Raw genomic sequence first — 20,998 nt, 5'->3', positions numbered from 1 at the left:
TTTAGAAGTAATATTTTTTTTTCTTTCTTTCTTTCTTTCTGATATTGTTGTGATTGATCCTTGTTTTTCCTTCATTTTTTTTTTTTTTTAACTCCCCTAAAAAATTTAAAAGAATATCACTTTTAATTTATTTCATTTTCCCATTTTAATGGATAAACACTCGTTTCCTATCCCTAAAACCCACAACCAAACAAAATGGTGATTTCCTTCTGAGAACGACTGGAGGGGTTTTCCATCCCCCACTTGATTTCCCTCCAAATCATCGCAATCCCACATGAAGTCGAGTCCATTTGATCATCAGTCATTTAAAATTCATGTGCTTAGCTTCTAGACGCAAGTTCTACAACCCCGCCTCGGCCTGCTGGCAGTCCGAAGCAACCTACACGGAGGAGAGAGAAAAGAGAGAGAGAGGATCTCACTCACTATTGCCCTTTCACTACCATCCCCAAACTCCACACAACAAATTGCCTGGAGATCTGATTACAGCTCTCTTTGAGCTGCTGGCTCCGCACCTGTAATAGGTAAGATCTGATTCCCAATCCGCCTTTCTCTCTCTATCGATATACACGTACATCTTATATATATATAGATAGATATATAATTATATTTCATTTCTTTGGTATATGTAATGTATTTATATATAATTATATAATATATTGTCAAACACGTTATATTGCTTGCTTGAAAAAGACTTCAAACTCTCTCCAAGACGCGTTCACTTCTCTTTCTACACTCTCTCTCCCACTGGCATCTCTATTTCTGAGAAATTGACGGTATAACCAAGAACCCTAAGTTCATGACTGTATATTACTCTATTTGGCTTCAATTGTTATAGTAAATTGGTATTGATCCGACTTATAAATTCTTTTTGTTATTTGTGTTATATATCATGAGGCAATCTATGTTTTCCTATGTAGATGTTAGATGCCTATTTTTGAATATTTTATTCAATGAGTTTAGAGTTATTATCTTTGTTGAGATCTTGGAGAGAAGCACTAACCAGTAGACGCTTCTATGATGTTTGGATGCCTAATGTCGGATCTGATGGAATGGAACGAGAGTCGTTTCTTTATATTGGATCTCATAGATTTAGGTGGGCATTGCACAAAGAATGAGGATGTGTATGAGACTAGGATCTTTATTGGAAAATTCCTCGAGTGATGGTCTTGCTCCAAACAGCTCTGATTTTTTCTCACGCTAAAGCATGCAGACACTCAATTTCCTAGTGGATATTGGGTCTTCAACGTGATATGAGTTTGAGTTGTGCGTCTAAATTTCGTGTAGAACTAAAAATTTATTGCCAATGGGAAAATGTATTTTTGTGTAAATAGTACTCAGTGAAATGATTATGTGTTAGTGGCAGTCTTTGTTTTTCTAGGGGAGGGAAATGTGCTGTTTCTTCAGTAACTATGTATGTGGTCAGATATCTCTCAGAGCGCATGCAGTGAGAAGTTCAAATTTATGTAAAATGCGTGCTTAAATGTATGATTCTACATGATCTTAATTATTATGCTTAAATAGAGTAGCTAATATTTTGTTCTCAAATATTTTGGATGTCTCTTCTTCTTCTTCTTCTTCTTCTTCTTCTTCTTCTTCTTATTATTATTATTATTTTTATTTTTTGTTCCCGGTTATAATCACCATGGTCATGTATATTATTTGCTGTTAATTCAATGCTCAAATTGAATAATAAGTGTTGTGTTCTTTGGTCCTCTCTCTTTCTTTTTTTTTCTTCCAAATATTGCACATCTAAATTTAATTTTGCAAGAATTTTTGCTTTTGACTGTTACTAGGCGATCAACAACTGGAATGTTATTAAGTGATGCATATATTGCTTTAATGAACTCATGAGATTTGCTTTGGAGGAAGATGATTTTTCTTGGAGTCAGTTGTTTATCCCATTTCATCATATTGCTGTTGCATTTTCAGGTTTATGCTGTCACTTGGCAGTGAATCCATTTCTTAATGCAGGGGTAGCTATGTGTGCAGTTTTCATGGAATGTCTTGGTGTAAGCTAAGATGTTGTTCAAATCCAAAATAAAATGGGCTGCACTTGGAGGACTGGTTTTGTCTTTTGTTTCTTTGGTGGTTCACTTACTTCTCGCCAAGTATTCAAATGCTGATCTAGTACCAATCAATAGTTTTAATGAGGATATAAATATAAACATTGGTAGCAAGGTAATGCGTGGCATTATTTGTCTATATTTCTATTTCTTTTGTTCCTATACTACTTTTTATTCTAGATTGAATATAATTTACATTTGCTTAGATTACTTTTGTCTTCTTTGAATTGGTATAGGCCACTGGAGATAGAAAGTTGTGGAAAAATGTGAGGCCTTTAGAGTCCTTGCAGCCATATGCGAATCCTAGAAGCACATATAGTGGTAATTTCTGAGCTCATACTGTTGTTTGCATGCATGAAGTTATTTGGATCACTATTGCTTTGAGGCATTCCTTTAATTGCTCGTGTGATTTTACCAATGTGTGTCGGGAAAAGAGGAGGGGGGGAGGATAAGTAATAATTAATAAATACCATACCAAGAAAATATATTTCTAGTTATTGTTCAACAATTCTAGAAATGGATTTATAAATGACGCTTATCAAATTTGATTTTATAGTGTTTACCATAATTAGAATTGATACGATGAAGTTTATCTCTCTGGTACTCAAAAAAGTATTGTCCAATGCTTAATTTAACAATGGGTAGTGCCTAGATGGTATGATCCTCCTGTTGAGTGTTCGAGCCCTGCTAGGGGCAATATTGTGGGTGGGTGCGCGTTAAAATGTCTTAATTTAGTGGTGTATGTATGCTTTGTGTTGGGGAGAGTCATACATTCTTAAGTTGACTAGACTTTGATCTGTCCAATTGTCCATTTAATTAGGTTCTTCCAGTTATTAAGTTCCAATTATTTGGCCACATTTGGAAATTTAATGATGTTAATCCGCAAATCCACAATTACATACAAAACGTTTATTTTTTTCATTTTTTATATGCAAGTTAAATTATATTTGAAAACAATTCAATTTTTACTGGTTAATAATTAATTTATTTAGTTACAATGTCATACTTTTAGGCTTTGACCTTAAACCAATGGAAAAATAGGATTCATATACCCAGCCACAATTTTGGTGAGTTAAGTTTAGTACAATGCAATCCTTATACATTTCATGCAAGTATTTTTTTTTTTTTTTTTAATTTCTTAGTATTTTCTGTTTGGGTAAGAGAGATATCCTCGTATCCAAATCCTTGACTTGTAAATGTCCTGTTATTTTCCCATCAGTCAACGCACAACTATCACAGCTATGAGAACTCGTAAGAGTTTGAGAATTACTATTTTTTCTGCTACAGGATAAGAATTACACTCTTCACCCATCACTTCTTTTTGGATGCCATGTCTGTTCTTTGATTATGTTTATTCTTTATGAAAATCAGAAGTGGGTTTAGATCTCAACCTTTCAGTCAAAAGTTAAAAGAGTAGTATTATTTTAGGCAAGGGTTCCTTTGAACATAAGACTGAAACCTGAATTAATTCTCGTCTACTTGATGTATTAGGTTTTGTTCAAGCAGCACAACAAATTGTTTTGACATGGATTTAATGAAGAAAATAGGAAAAAAAATTCCTTGATTTAAAATGCAAACAGATATTCTAAAGATAGATTTTCTGCGTTTAATTAAATGTGCAAGCATTATTTTAAACTTCTTCAACCATAAAGAAAGAGACGTTCTATTCGGTGAATTCATTATCCTCCTTTGGTTTCTCTTTATCTGTTTTCAAGTTCCTTAAAGTCAATGGATTATAAATTTTTGTCAGAAGTTATTTTCTTGTTGTGACAAGGTATGTGGTACCGATTCCAATATTGACATCATGAATGCCAGGCCATTAGCTTATCAGCAGAAAACTTCTGTTTTGTCACTTCAACAATGTTTTTTTCAACCTATCCTGAAATTCACCTCTAGCGCTATGTAGAACACTATTTTTCTTCTTCTTAATTCATGCAGCGCAAAATTATATAGCTTTAATCACATTTGGCCTTTTTTTTTCTTTACCTTTTGTAACCCAGTTCCGTTTTCTACGAAACAAATTATCTTCTACTGTCTGGCCCCTCAATTTAACACAAACTTGTAACTAATTGTTATCTAGAAATCCCAGCAATTTATCAAATTGAAATCCAACCCATTTTAACACTTTCCTTTCTATAAAGTCTAAAACCCCTACTTCCACATTTTAAATCCTAAAGTAGCAAGCTGCAAGTTTTAGGCCGCCTTAAATCGTTCTTTGACAACACTATTCTAGCTTCTTAGTACTTCAATACATCTTTATAACTTCAATGGTCCAAGCAAAGAGTGAAGAAAAAATGATTTAAAAACTACCCCTTGTTCAAAGTTCACCCACAATTTCTCACCTGGAAATTGAAATTTCAAGTGAAAACTTTACTATTTTGAGCTTCATTCTCAGTCCTATTTGGGTGAAATGAGATAAACATGCTTTATTCTCTGATTATAGATTTCAATTTTTTAAATGTTGCGTGTTCCATAATTTATACTACCATATTATCTGTTCTATCTACTGTCCCGTAGTATACTGTATTTGATCCACTGATATTGTTTGGAGACCTATATCGTTCCAGTATCAAATGCTGATATTGTTACCCTTGGACATATTCTAGTGTTCGGTGCTTTGAGAATATTCTCTTTACTAGATATCATTCAAAACAATTGTTAACTTTACATGTCTATGGATAAAGAGAAGGTAATTCTCATGCTTGGATAAAGTAAGGTACTTCTAAAAACCTCACTGTAAAAAGTGTCATGGTGAACTTCGAACATGACATCTTGGCCTTCTCTTTTCTTACTTGAAAACTATCAGATTTTCATTCAAAGACACTTATTTTAAACTTTTCAGCAGTTTAAAACTTTAAAATTTCAGTTTTTTCCATTGGTAACTTGAGCTTTCCTTTGTATTTTCTTAAACCTTATAAGTACTTGCTTTGCAATTTACAGTTCCAACTGAGCAGAATAATGGTTTCATATATGCCAAAATTTTTGGTGGATTTGAAAAGATAAAAACTTCGGTATGTTGGTTTCCTTTCTGAAATCTTCTTTGATATTTATATTTTTATCTATACTACTGAAAGTTTGTAACGGGTTTGCCAATTTTTTAGATTTGTGATCTTGTTACCATCTCCAGGCTACTGAATGCTACCCTTGTCATACCAGAGATACAAGAAAGTACTCACTCAAAAGGTGTCAGGTATTTCTCGCTTTGTAAGCAAAAAGATAAAAGAAAAAAAAAAAGGATGACCCATAATTGTTTTACTTTTTTTGGTCTTGTAAGCTGCTAATTTTTTTTCCCTCTTATCAAAACACTTTGCAGTTTCAAGTTTGGAAGTTTTTCATATCTCTACAATGAGGAGCAGTTCATAGCAGCTCTTACAAATGATGTAATCATTGTAAAGAGCCTGCCCCGAGAGTTAATGGAGGCTAGAAAACAAAAACAATATCCAACTTTTAAGCCCAAAAGTTCAGCTTCTCCAAGTTTTTATATCAAAGAAATATTACCAAAGTTAAAGAAAACAAAGGTTATTGGATTAGTGCTTACTGATGGAGGCTGCCTACAGGTACCATTTTTTTCCTCTCTGTGTTTGTAAGTTATCTTTTTAAGATCACTTTCTAGTAAGTTTTTTGTTCTAAAAATATATTGTCCATAAATAATTATTCTTTATGTGGAGGTCATTGTGGAGAGCCTCTAAGTTGTTCTTAACTGGAAAATAAGCTCTAAATATTTTAATATCTATATTTTAATTGCTGAAATTTAAGACTAAATATACAAATCTGATCATTTGATGGTGTTGGAATTTTGGTCCTAAATATTGAACTGTTTAATAAGTAGAAAAAGTTGAAGTCTAAAACTATTAAATGCTCATCATATTATAATTTAGTTTTAAAGTCAATAATTCACCATATTTAAAATAAAAAAATAAAGTATGACACCAATTTTATAAAGGAGCGGCACTGGAGGAGAGTCTTGATAGTTATGTGTATATGTAACATATACTTTTTTATTTTTTATTTTTAGTAGACATGGTGATTATTGATTAGATGATTTGTATGTTGTAAATTTTTTTTTTTTTTTCAATAGATTTATAAGTTATAAATTTTATGTTGCAGCTATAGAATATTAAATTTTCCTACCGACAGATATTGTTTGTTGATCTATTACTTCATATAGAAATTATCTCTTTATTGACGCTGATGCATCCTCATTCCTCGACCCCAGACTCTTACTTTTTCGGATTTCTTTTGTTTTCATGGTTGCTTTTAGTTCTTATTGGGTATTATTATAATGTTGTTTATTTGTGTGTCCATGATATTTACTCAACGAAGATGAGGATCTGCCTAACTTGTCTTTGTTTTCTTCCTAGCCTATCCTCCCTCCTAGTTTGGCAGAGTATCAGAGGCTTAGATGTCGGGTAGCATTTCATGCACTTCATTTTCGTCCAGAAATTCTAGCCCTTGGGCACCTAATGGTAGAAAGGTAAGAAAATCTTGCAGTTTGAATTTATTGGTAGCCATGTTCAAAATATTGACAATCCTTGCCTTCCTACAATATATACTGGAAATTTTAAAAGGTATTTAATTTTATTGCTGTTTTTGCCCAAATACTTAGGTCTCCAACTTTTTTGGCTGTTGCTTTTTCGGATTTATATTGAGGTTGAAGCTGGGTTGAATGATTGAAAGACGTTAATGAATCAATAAGTGAACCCAGTTAAGATTAACTTATCTATAATGTTTCTTTAATTAGAGGTGCCATTATCCCCGATGCTGGGAGGTTACACATGGTCAGGTCTGATCTGAACTTTGACATTATTTGGACAAGTGTCTCTCATACTTCGAACTCGCATTCTCATGCTTGGCAACATTAGTTTTTCATTGCATCAAGCAATGGTCCTTTAGGGTCTGTTGACTTTGTTTGGTTAGATGGAAATCCACAATGGAAAGTGAAAGTGAAAGAAAGTGTAGGGAAGGAAAGGAAAATAATTTTTCTAGGATTCATTTACTTAGCATGAATTTTCAAGAAAGTTGTGGGAAAGTACCATTTCATGGTTTAGGTAGTATGAAAGTTACTATAAATATAGTTTACCTTTTATTAAATAGGACAATAGGTCTAAAGAATTTTATATTGAATAAATATTTTTGATCTTTTAAAAAAAATAAAAGCAATATAAGAATCTAAATAAAAATGTTGTTGGACATCTAGAGTGAGATACCATTCTTATCAAAAGTTATGCATGTACACATTTTATTTTAGTGAGTAAAAAGGGGGTATAATTGAAATTTCATATAACTTTCTGAAGAAGAAAAAATTTCCTGATTTTTTTGGGGAAAGTTACTTTCCCACGAAATTTCCTTTTCCTGCTATCCAGACTCTTAAGATGTTAAAAAAATTCCGTTGCTTTTTCTTTCCTGCTAGTTCCATCTAACCAAACGGAGCCTTATGGCACTACTTAAGAAAAGTAATTCACAAGAAGTTATGTGTGTGTTGCTACTGGCTCTTCTTTTAATTAGAATATTTGGGACATGGAACATAATGCAAGCACCACTGTGATGCCCTTCTTAGTGTGGTTTCACTTATTAGAAATGTGAAAAAGATGAAGATTCAGATGCAATCAAAGCCTTACTGGGAAGATATTCTATAATTAAACCTTCAAGAGTGTCGAGTTCTTTTCATGCTTCATTCCAGGTAAAACCTCCTTGAAGTATCAACTAATGAAGGAGAAATGATACTAGACAAACTGCTCTCTCTGTCTCTCTCACTCACTCACACACATTATACACACATAAAGGCAGGAATTTTTTGATCTAACTTGGATACAAGGATTAGCATATACAACATAAAATGTCTCTGCAAATTCCTTACTGTCAAGCCTCTCAATTTCTTACTATACCTCGAGAAGTAGAATGAATAGAAACCCTCATCCCACATAAGATGCTAGGAATTTGGTGACAATTAGAATATATTCGCAGACTAGGTTGACTGATACGTTTGTTGCAAGGTTGAAACAAAACAAACAGTTGTTGATTTTCCAATGTTTCCTGATGTTTTTGATAAGATCGTCTTCTAAACATGTCACCATTAGTGACCCTATCCACGATGAACTAAAATAATTGTCGCCTCAAGTTTTAATGCAATTAACATTTTTTTAACGATTGTTTATTAGTATGAATCTACTAATCTGCGAGACACAATCTACTATAGTTAAATCTATTCCCGTTATTAAAATGATACCAGCTTATAATAATTTGGAGATAATGAAACTATTGCAACAAAATTTACTGTCTCAGTTTCTAGGCGATTGCATTAATTACTTGAGTTGTTTGGGTTCCGTTCTTGATCAGCGATTGCAGCATTGTCATCATACATTTGTCATGGCGTGACAGTAAGATAGTTGGGAAATGAAAATTAGTGCATTACACTTTTATTGAACTGCTCGAATGAAATCATAGAATTATAATTTTCTTCACAGGTTACGAGCTGCAGGCAAACCTTATCTTGCTTTTCATCCTGGTCTTATGAGAGATACCTTAGCATATCATGGTTGTGCTGAGCTTTTTCAGGTAACTTACAAAAGCTTATTGTCTTGGTTATTTTTGTCTCTCTATCCTGTGGATTAGCAAAATTTTGGAAAACCTTAGTAAGGCTATTGGAATGAAGTTTTGTATTTTTGCAATATGATAAATATTTTGGTTAATGAAATTACTTTGTGATCATTTTGTCCACACTTTTTGATATGGTATGACTTCTCAAAAACCGTTTTAAGAGCACCTCATTGTAGTGTCCTTTCAGCAATTATTTTTCATATATGTATTAGTTGCTACTGTGATAGGTAACCCCTTATATGTTGTAAAATAAAATGGTAGGCGAGTCAATATAATATTGCAGTGTTTTGGATTGCATAAATTCAATGACGGCTGATATGATTACTGCTCACATGATTTGGAAACAAAAGGCAATTTCCACCTTATTTCTCTCTTTCCCCTCTCAAAGAATTTAAAACATCATCTATTAGCAAGATTGACAATTTTAATAGGAAAGCAGTTAAGAGGTAAATCTTCAATCATTGCATTGAGTGTATGCTTATGTGAAATTTCTACATCCAATTTGTTTGGTGGAAATAAACTCTGCATCGATTTAAAACTTTTTCTGTTTGTTTGATTTTAAGTTAATTGTTACAGCTGTTGTGGGAATTGATTAGAGTCTCCTGCAATAATATGTTTTTTGGGAAAACACAGCTGTTGCATGAATTGATTAGAGTCTCCTGCAATTATTTATATATATATATATATATATATATTTGAAATACTGTTTAATAAATTTTCCATTACCTTCTTTCTTTTTGATTTTTTCTTTTTTGTTTTTATTATATTTTTTTTTGTCAATTTTTTCTTGAGTTTCTTCCTTTGTCCTTGTTTTTGGCAATACATGCTTTAACAGTGATGCAATATTTTGTGGCCTGTGAACGGCGACGATGCTTTTAGATTTTCATTTGCTTATTCAAACAAAAAGAACACGTTAATTTCAAATTTTGTTACTGTAGCATTTGTTCACCACTTGCTGTTTCTCCCTTTTTCTTCTTCTTCATTATTATTATTATTTTTTGTTGAAGTTGGTCGATTTTCCTTATTATTCCATTTTTGTTATGTACGCTATTGGTTCTGAATTGCACTTGTATTTTGGAAAGTTCTCAGTACACTCTTTCTAGCGACTTATCGAAATATGTGTCATTTCATTGTTTGAGTTTATTCTAATTATATAATAGGATAGTATCACATCTATAGTATCTCAAATGGACTTGTATATGTAATTCAAAGAAGCGTGAAAAATGATCATTTGCACTCATTCCCATTTGGCAATGATATATGAACCAATACAGTGTGTTATGTGAAGCTTGCACACTGAGAGAATGAAGGCCATTAACACTTTATAGCAATACATATGCGGGGTGCTAGGAGAGTGGAGTACTGGATGGAGTACTGGAGGCAGACTTATTCCTTGGCATTATATTACACAAAGTGGTTTCTCTGAAAATAAAATAAAAAAACCTCTTAGAATTCATCATTTCTGATATGTTCTGCATTTTGTTTGCCAGATCTGGAGTCCATATGCCACTGGATTTTGATACTTACATTTCGTCGACATATTGTATTCTGATTATTTGCACATCTGATTATGTTAATTCATACTTGCCTAGGACGTCCACACGGAACTTATACAGTACCGAAGGGCACAGATGATCAAACAAGGTATTATTAATGAAGAACAAAGTGTTGATTCATATGTTCAAAAAGGAAATGGGTCATGCCCCCTCATGCCTGAAGAGGTATATCTAGTAATATAGTTTAGTGTTTTGAAAATTATCTATTTCAGTACTACATTGTATTTTCCACACTGCATAGAGCAACCTTTTGTTAGTTGCATTTTTTCTTAATGATATCATGGACATTGGATAATCTGAAGGTTGCTTCTATTGGTTGCTCTGGATATTAAATAATCTCAAATAATCCCTTGTATCAAGGATTTCTGTTTACTTGAAATATCATGTACTTCATGTATGACCATTTGTCATCAAACAGGCATAATAATTAAGACTTCATAATTGGTGTGGATCATAAGGGTGGAGCCAATAGTAGTTCTCTTACATGTTGGATCTTGGTATGAAATGAAAATCTTCAAGATGGTATCCTTGCCATTTAGGTGCAGAGGATAAAGCATATAAATTAGGCACTTATTATTGACGTGCATCTTAGGCAGAACAGTAACCACAAGCTACTGAAGTTAAAATTTGGAATTTGTTATTGTGATTTATTATGCCCTGGGGTTCTAATCTGAATGCATTTAAGATTCCTGTACTTTGTTTTTTACACATTCACCCCGAAATAATTGAACCCCTCTCACAGCTCCACGGAACGTAATTTTGAGTACAGTTGCCAGAAGATGTATTGTAGGGAGCCTGGCTTTGAGACTGTATGCTTGAGGAAATGTCTCAAGGCACAGTCTAAGATCCTCAACTCCACAGGAAGTTAATGCTACTATTGTGTGTATCATTCTAAGGTTTGTTGTTAATTTTTGGACAGCTCCTTTTTATTTGAGATGTGAGCCAGTTGTACTGTTACTGCAAATAGGCATTCTTCTTGTATGAGATTCAGACTGCTTGCACTTCGTGCCTAGTTTCTGGAATTAACAAAAACCTTTGTTCCCTTTTGCTCATGCTTACTTAAACCTTAGAATGCCACCCACCAACCCCCCAGTACTCAGTGCAGAATAAATGACGAGGACTATGCAACTTTGAGTTAGCCTTGGTCTGCTTTATGGTCTTCTAGCCATATTCACCGTTTGGACTTCTGTACGTACAAGAATAAGGATATATGGACCAAATGAATAATAGATTATGAGGAAAAGTGAAAATAATTATGGGTTAATTAATTGAAGCCATTAGCTCAATCGTTAAGAGAAATTATTTGCTTACGATAATTAGGCTAAAAGCTGGCAATTTGTGTTTGTGTTTTCAGTTTAAAGGTACAAGGCTAATATTTTTTTGCCTGGGAACTTTGTAGGTTGGACTTCTCCTTCGAGCCTTGGGTTATCCTCCCACAACAAGAATATACTTGGCTGGTTCTGAAACTTTTGGGGGTCAAAGAGTTCTGATCCCTTTACGTGCTATGTACACCAACTTAGTGGACCGGACTTCTTTGTGCAGCAAGAAAGAGCTAAGCAATTTAGTTGGCCCAGAAATGCCACTTCCTCTAGATCCTTTCCAGCCTCCTCCAGCCAAAAGTGTGAACCAACTAAAAGAAGAATGGGACAAAGCTGGTCCTCGTCCTCGACCTCTTCCTCCTCCTCCTGACCGGCCCATCTATCGACATGAAAAGGAAGGTTGGTACGGTTGGGTTGCTGAAAAGGATTTAGAGCCAGACCCTTCACCGATTGATTTAAGGAGGCAAGCACACCGGTTGTTATGGGCTGCTCTTGACTATATTGTTTCGGTGGAATCTGATGCATTCTTTCCTGGTTTCAACAATGATGGTAGTGGATGGCCAGATTTTTCAAGCTTGGTCATGGGACATCGGCTTTACAAAGTGGCTTCTGCCAGAACATATCGACCGGACAGGTGAAAAAATCCTCCAAAATATTTATTTAATTGTAGGTTTCTTTGCTTATCAGTAGGGACCTGATTCTGTGGTTTCAAAATGTTTCATCTTAGTTACATAATTGTACTTTTTATTCTTACCCATTAGATAATAGTTTGATTAATAGTCGGCCACATGAATTCTCTATCTCTAGTATTTTCTATTACATGCTATTTCACCTACTGCAGTAAAAAATTTTAAGCCATTTTGAATTCCATATGAAAATGCTCAAAGAACATATGATGTTCATTTCCTTAAAGTTTTCATATTTTGCTTGGACTCTCGTTTTTCGTCACTGATTTTGTTCTATGTGGTATTCTGATTAGGAAATATCTTGCTAAGCTCTTTAATAGAACCAGTGATCATCTTTATCATCCAAATCGTAGTTGGACACTATCAGTGCGAGAGCATCTGAATAAAAGTCTGGGTGTGGAGGGCCTAATGAGAGAATTTCAGCTATCAAAACCAAGGTCATTTCTTTCACACCCACTTCCCGAATGCTCTTGTAGAATTGCCCAAACTGCAGAGAGTGGCGATCACCAATCGGAGGATGAGTGCCCCAAATGGATGGAGCATGGTCTTACAAAATCAAACACTGTTAGCAAGAAAGAATCAGAAGAAGATGAGATGGAATTTGTAGAAGAGCTGCAGGAATCAGATGAAGAAGGCAACACAACTGAATTAACTTCGTCAGAGCAGGATGACCGAGTGGATCCCAATGATTAGGAACAGATGTACAGACAGATATTGCTTGATTCTTTCAATTTTAGTTCTTTCGAGTTTGCAGTCAATTCCTAGCAAACTCTTACGGGATGAAATGTCATTTCAGAGAGCTGGCTTTGTCGAGTCTTGGTGAAAAAGAAAAAACCGTTGGAATTGTTGGTTCATTCAAAATTTTGAGGGGGTCAGAATATGGAACTTCATCCGCACGACAATAGGTTAATTAAATATGAAAGGAAAAAAAGAGAAGAGGGAATAATGATATTTTTTTGGTTTATTCTCACATGTATGGTATAGACTGTCACCACATGTATAATCTTTTTAGATTTTTTTCTCTCTTAAAAGAAAAGGTTGTGATTTTAATATTTACGCCTGCTTGGTAAACATGGCTGTAGAACATATCCCTTGTTACAGCGAAAGATTCTGTGCGGTACGACAGAGACGTACTGTTTTTCTTCTTGATCAGATTTTCTCTCTCTTAAAGAAAAGGTGTGGTTTGACATATACAAGCTCCTTCATTTTGTGTTCTGGTTAGAGCTGCAACTTGGGCGGGTTAACCCAGTCCAACCCGAAAATTTGAAATTTGGACTTTGAGTTTACAAATCGGGTTGGGTTTTGTCAAAACCCAGACATATTCGGGTTGGGCTCGAGCTCAACCCGAACCCAAAAATAAAAAAATATTCTTTTTTTTTTTTTCTCCGTTCTCTCTCTATCTCTCTTCTTTCTCTCTCTACCGTCCCCGTACATTCAAGTTGGCAGTTGCAGATTTACCCAAAAAAAAGTTAGCAGTTGCAGAGAGGGGGGCCAGCTTGAGAGTTGAGAGACAGCGGTTGAAGCTTTGCGAACGGCGAACCCGATCTGGAACAGCCGGCGATGAAACTGAAAGATTTGGTTTTGATTTTTTGAACAATCTGAAATGATATGCCGATATGGGTTTTGAACTTTTGATTGTTGCAGACAGATAGATGAAATTGAAGTATATGGTCTTTGAAGTTCTGATTCTTGTAGATTTTGTAGTTTGCAGTTGTTGCAGAGAAAAAGAGACAGAGGGGGCGGAGGCAAGTTCAGAGAGGCGATTGGGGAAGCTAAAATGATTTGCCCTAAATAAAATATATAATATATATATATATATAATTTGTTTTAATAATAATATAATCAAATATATATATATATAAATTTCCAAAATTAAAAAAAAAAAGTTTTTAACCCGTCAACCCGACCCAATCCGTTCAAAAAATTTCGAGTTGGGTTATGATCATGACTCATGTTAAATATAATTCGGGTTAGCCCAACCCAACCCGATTCGGGTTGAGGTTGGGTTGGGACTGGGCTGGGTTGGGCCAACCCAACGCCCTAGTTCTGACAAATGATGTTGCATTTACAATTCGGGTTAGCCCAACCCAACCCGATTCGGGTTGAGGTTGGGTTGGGACTGGGCTGGGTTGAGCCAACACAACTTGCAGCCCTAGTTCTGGCAAATGATGTTGCATTTGCACCGGCAAATGATGATGTTGCATTTATACACGATAAACATTCATACTAAAATATGATCTTACCCAAATTGAAGAACAAAGTCTGTTGTTCAGCAATGTCTTAAAGTTGACCATTAAGTAAATTCAAAATCTAATGGTACAAAGCTTTAACAATATAGCAGTACTAGTGCATAAGGGAAACTATGATGATGTAAAGATTAGATTAGGTGGGTCTGACACTGGTTTTTGAAAAGCCCATCTTAACGTCTCTATTGACCGATTTCCCGCCCAAATTGTCAAAAAATTTGAATTGCTTTCTCTTTCTTAAAATCCCGAAACTTTACAATTTTAAATAGAATGGGTTTCTCGGACATTTAACCCTTTTACCTTATCTCCAACGGAGTACTACTGTACTCTTCTCTCTCTCTCACACAATCTTCGTTCACTCCTAGTCCCTTCTCTGTAACGGTTCTCTCTATATCTCTAAGAAATGGGTAGTTGTTTAAGCAAGAAATGCGCTAGTTGTTCTTCAGCTAGTGCAATTCCAGAGCCACCAGATCCAAGCAAGTCCAATACAGATGTAGAAAAGAAGAAGAAGGCGGAGGAAACAACTGTGAAGAAGGAAATATTTGTCATAAAGCATCGGAAAAACCACAGCCACGACTTTGATCGGCGATCTGAAGAAGAAAAACTCGGAGGAAATCAGAAGGCCACTTGTTCTAATTCTATTACGAGTGCTACATCTGAAGAAATCGAAATCGGTAACAATGGGGTTAGCTGCAATGTGATGAATGGAGGATTGGGGAATGGAAGTGTCATAGTTAGGACCTCAAGCTGCACAAAAGAAGAGGTGGATGCTATTTTGATACAGTGTGGACGGCTCAGCCGGAGTTCGTCCACCGGCAAGGCTGCTTCCGGTGGTGGATCTGACAACACGAGCAATCCCCACCGTGGCGGAAAGTACTCTGGTTCAAAGAGGAGTTATGATTTTGACTGCGATACGGAGAAAGGCAATGAAATTGAAGAAGGTAATTACAATGACAATGGTGTTGGTGGTGATGGGATGGCGGCGGCAGAGAGAATCCACCGCCACCGGCAACGCCAGCGCCAATCAAGGGCGGGTTCTTCTCCGTCCAATGGGAGGAGGAGGACTCCCAGCAGGGAAAGAGACCAACAGCAACAGGAGCAGCAGAGGTCTGGCAGCAGAGAAAGAGGGGGCAGCGGCGGCGGTGGTGGTGGGAGAAGGGTGAGTCGGTCTCCGGGCAGAAGATCTGAATCACCAATTAGTACTACCAATGCCAATGCTAGTGGCACTTGTACTAGACCTGGAAAGATGGTCTCTGTCCCTGCTACAGTTTCTTCCTTGACAATGGATAAGAGCAATAATGGCGGTGGTGGGGGTGCAGAGCCTCTGTCTGGTGCTACCATTAGAAGGATTTCGGTGAAGAGAAATGCCGGGGCAGCGTCGCCTCGTTCTCGGTCCCCTGCAAGGGCAAATGCTGGTGTTGCTAATGACAATCAGAATGCCCATTTCAATCAACACCTACAACAGCCATTGTCCCTTAGTCGCAGCAATTCGAGGAAGGCTGAACATTCCCCTTACAGAAGAACCCCTTTGAGTGAGATTGATGCAAATGTACCACCCAGCCACAAGTCTGCCAATAACAACAACAGCAACATTCTACTTCAGGTACTACTTAATTGTTCAATTCAATTTTTATTTTTATTTTTTGGTTAGATAAGTACTCACTAGGGGGCTTGAAACCCAAACCTCCCTCGAGGTTATTCCACTGGACTAATGGCCCATTGGTTGTTCAATTATATTCTGCATCTCTATGAAGAGTTATTACACTCCTTTGCCATCCATTAGGAACATCTACAAGTTTTTCTTGTGTCAATTGTTACCTGAACTGCTTTGATTAGCAAAATGGTACTAGTTTACTTCTGTTTCTTGTGCTAGATATAGTTGTTGTTATTTGACATGAATCAATAATACTGCAGACTCCAGTGCAGAAGCAAATGGTTGAGAATGAAAGCAATAATAAAGTGGTTGTTCAAGGGTTTGAAAACAAAACCAGCAATGGCAAAGGTGCTCTGGACAATGTTCTCACTCTGGATTGCAAATCAAGGGAAATAGTGGAAGAGGCTAAAGGAAATGAAAGCCTTAAACCCCAAATATTAACAAGAAGTAGGTCCTCTAGGCGATCCCGGGAGCTAGACCTCAATCCTGAAGCTCTATTGAATCCTAATCCGTCCTACACTGCACTATTACTGGAAGATATCCAAAACTTCCATCAAAAGAACACCACCACCACCACCACCACCACCACCATGACGTTTTCGCTCCCACCTTGTGTTACCAAGGCCTGCTCCATCTTAGAAGCAGTCGCGGACCTCAACTCTTGTACCAGCTCCAATCTGTCCTGCACTCTCTCTGATGGCAAAAGAAGCCCCATGTCTCAGCAATTCAATAAGCATAGTCACAAATTTTCTTCTGGAGCCAATCCTGCTGGGAAGAGAAGACTAGATACAAAAGACCCTTTTGCAGAATCTGAAGTTGTTGCTGATGATCTAATGGAGCCGAGTTTTCACAATTATGTGACTGTGAGAAGGGGCATGGTGGAAGAGGGGGATATAGAAGAGCAAGAATCCTCAGGTAGCAACAGCTTTGTGGGGGGTCAACAACATTGGGTTTCTTCGTCTTCCTGGGAGCCCAATTCAGCTGACTCAACCAATTGTTGGACAGCGTCGAGGTCCAATGCCAGTGAGGATGTTCGGAGTCAATTAGGCTTGCGGAGGCATGGTTTCTCTGAGTCAGGCTGCCATACGAATGAAGCCCAAAGAAGGCTGAGTGGAAAGAAGAGAGAACCTGATCACCATCAGATAGGCATCAGGCGTGGCAGAGATGGTACCGGTAGAGGTCTTCACACCATGCCTAGCACTGCAGCTGCTTCAACCTAAATAATATGAACTGATTATTCAGTTGTACCATTTAATTGAGAACATAATTGGATGAATGTTGCATACTTTTGCAACCTTCATGTAGTTTTAATGTTAACAGAATTGTTTGGTTGTTCATTTTTCATACTTGTAATAACTGAAAAGCGCACAGATGAAAAAAATTATACGGTTTGGTACGCGTGACCAGGTGCTAGAAATATGTGTAAGATTCTACCAAGACTCGAATTTTACTTCTACAAGATTGAGAATTTTTGTCCTTCAAGAGGTCACTACTAAACTTGACGATGAAAAAAATTCAATATGACAATGTAGCGCAAAAAAATTAGTGTTAGAAGTGTAGGTTGTATTAGTATGCAGCACATAAAAGGAAAACTCACTTTTGTCCTTTGTCCCATCGAATTTGATTTGTTTGACTAGGTCTCTCTTTTTGAATTTTTTGTTTTTTTTTTACTTTGTTACCCAGGCATATCTTCCGGTTAAGTCTTGTTGGAATGACATTCGAAGTTTTTCAGGTCAACTTCTTCCTTCTATTTAATCTGATTATTAATTTTCTTTTATTTATTTATTTTTAAACTCACAAGCAACCCACTATAGCAATTGCACCCCCACCTTTTCTTCCGCTGGATGAGAGGTATACCAGTTGAGTTATTGGCTCAGTTTCTATTAGACCTACAAACTTATCAATTTTTATTAGATTCATACCGATCCTTGTTTTAGTCTCAAATTTCAATTGAAAGTAAAAGCAGGCGTTAACAATATTACTAAATTTTGCATAAAATTTACTACAAGTCTAGGGTAAAGTACAGTCACATCTCTTGAGGTTTGGCAAAAGAACACTCAGAGAAAACTTACCTGTTTTTTGAACAAAAACACCCCCTGAAGGTTCAAAAATGGGCAAATACACCTCTTTATGTGAAAAATTGACCAAATTACCCTTTGACTGTTTATGAGACTTTTTTAAGTTTATAATTTAATAAATTGAACCAATATACTCTCATGAACAATTTATGCATAAAAAAAAATAATAATAATTTATATTGTTCACTTTGTTTTATTTTTATTTATTATTATTATTATTATTTTTTGGTTATTTACTTTATAAATGTCCCAACTTCTAATAAATGTAGACGTTTAAAATGATTTTTTGATCCAATACATATATTTCAAGTAAATTATATTTTGTTATTATTTCTTTTCTTTTTCTTTTTTATTTTAAAATTAAGATGCTTAATTCTTTCATCTAAAAAAATTAAACCAATCTCTTTTCCTTAAAAATAAAAAATATGGTACCGGTATAACTTTATGCATCTTAAATTATATATCAAATATTATACATTTCCCAATATAAATAAAACAAAGGGAAAAAAATAATAATAAAACAAAAGAGGGGGGGGGGGGGGGGGGGAAGGCATGCATAAAAGTTAAGATGCATAAAGTTATACTGGTACCTATTTTCTTTTATGTTGGGAAACACATAATATTTGATATATAATTTAAGATGCATAAAGTTATACTGGTACCATATTTTTTATTTTTAAGGAAAAGAGATTGGTTTAATTTTTTTAGACGAAAGTATCAAGTATCTTAATTTAAAAATAAAAAAGTGTGATATCCCTCTATTCTAGAGCCACGGATGATCAAGTCCGGGCACAGATCCGAGGGATACCAAACAATTAATATGTAAACAAGTAAGAATAAAAACTGAATTAAGAATAAAATAATAATGCGCTGAAAGAAATCTAAAATAAAAAACCTCAAACTTTAAACAATAAATTAATATCATTTAAATCCTCCAAATCCGTACAACTCGGGAATCTAACTAGTGGACCCCTAATAATCCCATACTATAAATAAATTTACAAAATTAAAATCCAAAGCTAGAATAAGAAAGGAAATCCTATGTAGTCGGAAGAGTGAGTGACTGTATCTGCATCACCACGATCAAGCCCTAAGCCTGGTACTCACGAGCACCTGAAAAATAAAGGTGGGTCAGGCCCACATGCAAGTTCTATCCTACTACAATGCGTACATAAACTCGATACGCAGATACATCCTAGATAGCTCGGCAATATCTAAAATAGTCCATATATATATACACACACACTATAGGATGCTCACTAGCCTATAACATAGTTCAGCTTGGGTAGAAGGTGACATATAAAATACGCTTTCCAGCGGCCAAGTACCTAGACCTACCAGGGAACATTGGCTGTATCTAGCTTGTAACGACCCTAAACTGATACCATTTAAAAAAAAATCGGCATGACCCCCCCCTAAAAATGGGCCTACCACAGTCTGTTTAAATACATTTTTTAACCTGTCCCAGCACAATAAACATAAAATATATATTCCAGCATCCCTTTCATCCATTCATCATACCTTAATTTAATGCATTCCATAGTGGTACAACCACGTACTATATCATCCAGATAGCATAATTACAGTCCCAAAATACAAGATTAATTTCAATGCCCATATTTTACAACTTTTAGACAGCTCATACAAAAGTTACGGCCCATAGGTACGATTATAATATTAAAAGTCCATTAGTCGTCGTACAAAATACATTATGCTTAGTCTTACAAAAATAGTGAGGCCTAAGTACAAGAACAACAAAATAAGCTCTTAATCCATACTAAGTCTGTGGTAGAATGTCATCCGCCACTTCTTTCCCGTTTCCTGAAAAAAATTATTAAATAATAGGGTGAGCATAAATCTCAGTAGGTGACACTTAAGACACAATTCTTGTGTCTTTGTGAATCCAAACAAAGCATAGGCCAATGAGAAATAGGGATCATGCAATATAGGGAATTAAAACAATATACACGTCAATTCCAATTATAAACCATGCAGTGCAATGAAATGCAATGCATGCTAATGTCACTCCCCATTTTCATTCACAAAGCCATCACTTTTAAATGTTAATACAGCCTACCCTTTGGTAACCCCGCCGTGACACGAGAGGAGGATTGACTATCGTCCCTAGACCTTTGGTAACCCCGCAGCGTCATCGAGGGGCCCGAATAGCTCAACCACGCTAGGGCGACTCCCTAGTCTCCTCTAGGCTATATTAACCTCTGGCCCGTTGGTAACCCTGCAGCGACCGGGTTTATCAAAACTATTTCACAAAACTCTTCTCCTAAAATTTCCCCCATTTTCATTTCAAGACAAATTCTCCCATTTCATGCATCCCAATGACATGTGCATGGATGTACATATAATCTCAATATTATGACAATGGGAAATTTGGCACAATCTAAATAAACATGTTCTCATTAGTCATTTTCAGCATGTAAACACATAGTAGGTATGATAAAAACAACATTCAAACATACTTTACACATGAAACAAGTCATATTCAAGATCTTGAAAATTCTCTAGACATCATTCATACAATCATAGATATAATTAACTCCCAATTAAACATGTTTGACATAAGAAGGAGGTGTAATTCACAATAGAATAAGAAAGGAGTGGATTAAGATGCCCCTACCTCAAAATGAGCAAAATCCCTAGAAATGGGTTCTTAAATTCAAGCTCCCAAAGAGGACCAAAAGTTGGAATTTCTAGTACTAGCACGTAGAGCTCGTCGTGCTCGTCGTTTTGCCTCAAACGGCACTCAATTCCGATAAGAAATGAAGAAGGAATCAAGATCCC

The 20,998-nt window shown here is 35.7% G+C and overlaps 2 protein-coding genes across 3 annotated transcripts; both read left to right on the top strand.

Annotated features, from left to right (window-relative positions):
* Positions 1-207: 207 nt before the first annotated feature.
* On the top strand, positions 208-13,373 carry LOC132282390 (protein EMBRYO SAC DEVELOPMENT ARREST 30). 2 transcript variants are annotated; one of them, XM_059784056.1, is made up of 11 exons: positions 208-521; positions 1,930-2,178; positions 2,300-2,384; positions 5,004-5,074; positions 5,165-5,253; positions 5,377-5,620; positions 6,425-6,537; positions 8,528-8,618; positions 10,253-10,381; positions 11,616-12,169; positions 12,515-13,373. In XM_059784056.1, the coding sequence occupies exons 2-11, from the start codon at positions 2,020-2,022 to the stop codon at positions 12,912-12,914; spliced, it is 1,935 nt and encodes a 644-aa protein (XP_059640039.1). In that variant the 5' UTR covers positions 208-521; positions 1,930-2,019; the 3' UTR covers positions 12,915-13,373. The 2 variants fall into 2 exon arrangements, with proteins under 2 accessions (XP_059640039.1, XP_059640040.1); XM_059784057.1 differs by lacking the exon at positions 208-521 and adding an exon at positions 753-773.
* Positions 13,374-14,322: 949 nt separating this feature from the next.
* On the top strand, positions 14,323-18,197 carry LOC132286754 (uncharacterized protein At1g65710-like). The gene is made up of 2 exons (XM_059789139.1): positions 14,323-16,070; positions 16,382-18,197. Exons 1-2 carry the CDS (start codon positions 14,871-14,873, stop codon positions 17,339-17,341), a joined length of 2,160 nt encoding a protein of 719 aa, XP_059645122.1. The 5' UTR covers positions 14,323-14,870; the 3' UTR covers positions 17,342-18,197.
* The last annotated feature ends 2,801 nt before the right edge of the window (positions 18,198-20,998 follow it).

The sequence above is a fragment of the Cornus florida genome, unplaced genomic scaffold (genome assembly GCF_030987335.1).
Source record: "Cornus florida cultivar Cherokee Brave unplaced genomic scaffold, ASM3098733v1 CherokeeBrave_3.0.0_Hap2_Chr11, whole genome shotgun sequence".
Classification (NCBI taxonomy): Eukaryota; Viridiplantae; Streptophyta; class Magnoliopsida; order Cornales; family Cornaceae; genus Cornus; species Cornus florida.
This window is presented reverse-complemented; position numbering and strand designations above follow the sequence as displayed.

Bases quoted from the DNA above. Each gene is read 5' to 3' on its own strand.
- LOC132282390 (XM_059784056.1), top strand. From the start codon at position 2,020: ATGTTGTTCAAATCCAAAATAAAATGGGCTGCACTTGGAGGACTGGTT. The intron at 10,382-11,615 runs GTATATCTAGTA...GGAACTTTGTAG, and splicing joins GCCCCCTCATGCCTGAAGAG to GTTGGACTTCTCCTTCGAGC. The intron at 12,170-12,514 runs GTGAAAAAATCC...TATTCTGATTAG, and splicing joins AGAACATATCGACCGGACAG to GAAATATCTTGCTAAGCTCT.
- LOC132286754 (XM_059789139.1), top strand. From the start codon at position 14,871: ATGGGTAGTTGTTTAAGCAAGAAATGCGCTAGTTGTTCTTCAGCTAGT. The intron at 16,071-16,381 runs GTACTACTTAAT...ATAATACTGCAG, and splicing joins ACAGCAACATTCTACTTCAG to ACTCCAGTGCAGAAGCAAAT.